General features: G+C 31.6%; 1 protein-coding gene across 1 annotated transcript in view; it reads right to left on the bottom strand.

The window, feature by feature from the left end:
- Window positions 1-372: 372 nt before the first annotated feature.
- HELRODRAFT_182748 (hypothetical protein) overlaps window positions 373-1,682 on the bottom strand; it is a gene marked incomplete at both ends in the record, with an annotated part of 3,491 nt that continues 2,181 nt past the window's right edge. The window contains 4 exons of the mRNA XM_009033473.1: window positions 373-390; window positions 538-663; window positions 973-1,164; window positions 1,491-1,532. Coding sequence (XP_009031721.1) covers window positions 373-390; window positions 538-663; window positions 973-1,164; window positions 1,491-1,532 — 378 coding nt within the window. The remainder of the gene's footprint in view (window positions 391-537; window positions 664-972; window positions 1,165-1,490; window positions 1,533-1,682) is intronic.

Genomic DNA, 1,682 nt, shown 5'->3' with positions numbered 1-1,682 from the left:
TAGGAAGGGGTCGTCCGCGATTGGGATGGAGAGAGCAGGTGGAGAAGGACAGGGTGAAAGCGGGGTTGCGTGATACTGAGGCGAGTGACAGATGTGGATGGAGTCGAGGGGTATTTCGGTTTCATCATAGGTAGCCAAACGGCAACCCCCGATCTCGGGGAAAATGCCGTCTAAACGTGTGTTGTTGTTGTTGTTGTTATTCTTAGTAATTGACACGTCATTTTAGAAATAATTTTTGACAATTTTTTTTTCTGACAACACGAATACGCCATGTCATGATTGTTATAATTGATAATAATTATAAATAATAATAATAATAATAATAATAATTGCTATTATTGATTGAGATTATTATTATTATTATTATTATTCCTATTGTCCTGTAGTTGCCTGGAACATGCAATGTGTGTGTGTGTGTGTGCGTGTGTGTGTGCGTGTGTGTGTGCGTGTGTGGCATACTAAACATTGTTGTCACTAATTCTTTCTACTGTCCTTACCGATAAAAATTTTGTCCCTTGAAACAACTCTACTGCTAACATTTTTGTTGCTAACAGCAATCGACTTGTTGTTTTTGTTGTTGGCGTTGGAAATGTTATTATTATTGATATTATTTTCATTTTTATTTTTTTTATTATGATTATTATTTTTAATTTTAACATTGGCCTGTTGGGGTAAAGTTATTTGCTCTTTCATAGTATTGAACCTTACTTTATTATTATTTTTTCTATTATTATTATTATTATTATTATAATTATTATTATTATTATTATTAATTTCCGATGATTTTAAATTTTTCATACAAAACTCCTCAACGCTTCTATCTCTACTTCCCAGGAAGTTAATCATCTCTTTGTCCTCATCATCACCACCACCATCATCATCATCGTTACAATAATTATTATGATCATAATTATAATTATAATTATTATTGTTATAATTATTTTCATTAATATCACCGTCATCATTGTTGACGTCATCATCCTTTTTGTTCTTATCATTTATCATTAAATTATTATTATTATTGTTATTATTATTATTATTATTATTATTATTATTATTATTATTATGGTAGGTGATGGCGGTGTGGGCGGCCGATGATCTCCGCCTAAATTCCGGATTCTGATGGAATCTTCCGTCCAACTTTCTCCTCATCAGCTGGACTACCTGAGGTCACGTGATTGTTTTTGTTGTTATTATTATTATTATTGTTGTTGTTGTTTTTGTTGTCATTCTAAAACGAATGAATAAATGAATAATTGGATTAATTAATGAATAAATAACATAAGATGGATGGATGAACGATTAGATGAATGAATGTAGGAACGAGAGAATGAAATTTAAAGAAAGAATGAATGAATGAGAAAATTTATAAATGAATGAATGAATGAATGGAAAAAAACCATTCATCAAAGAAAACTCAAAGATCGCCTAAATTTATTATATATTAAACACGTTCTTTTGTATAAGAAATAAAAATATTTCGAACTCACTTCGCCATTAAAAAAGCAGAAGAGTAACGATAGGAAGAAGCCCTAATGTGATGATGACAATGATGATGACGACGACGATGATGATGACGATGATGACGATGATGATGATGATGATGACGACGACGATGATGATGACGATGATGATGACGATGATGATGATGATGGTGATGGTGATGATGATGATGATGATGA

Source organism: Helobdella robusta, assembly GCF_000326865.2.
Source record: "Helobdella robusta unplaced genomic scaffold HELROscaffold_92, whole genome shotgun sequence".
Taxonomy (NCBI): domain Eukaryota; kingdom Metazoa; phylum Annelida; class Clitellata; order Rhynchobdellida; family Glossiphoniidae; genus Helobdella; species Helobdella robusta.
This window is presented reverse-complemented; position numbering and strand designations above follow the sequence as displayed.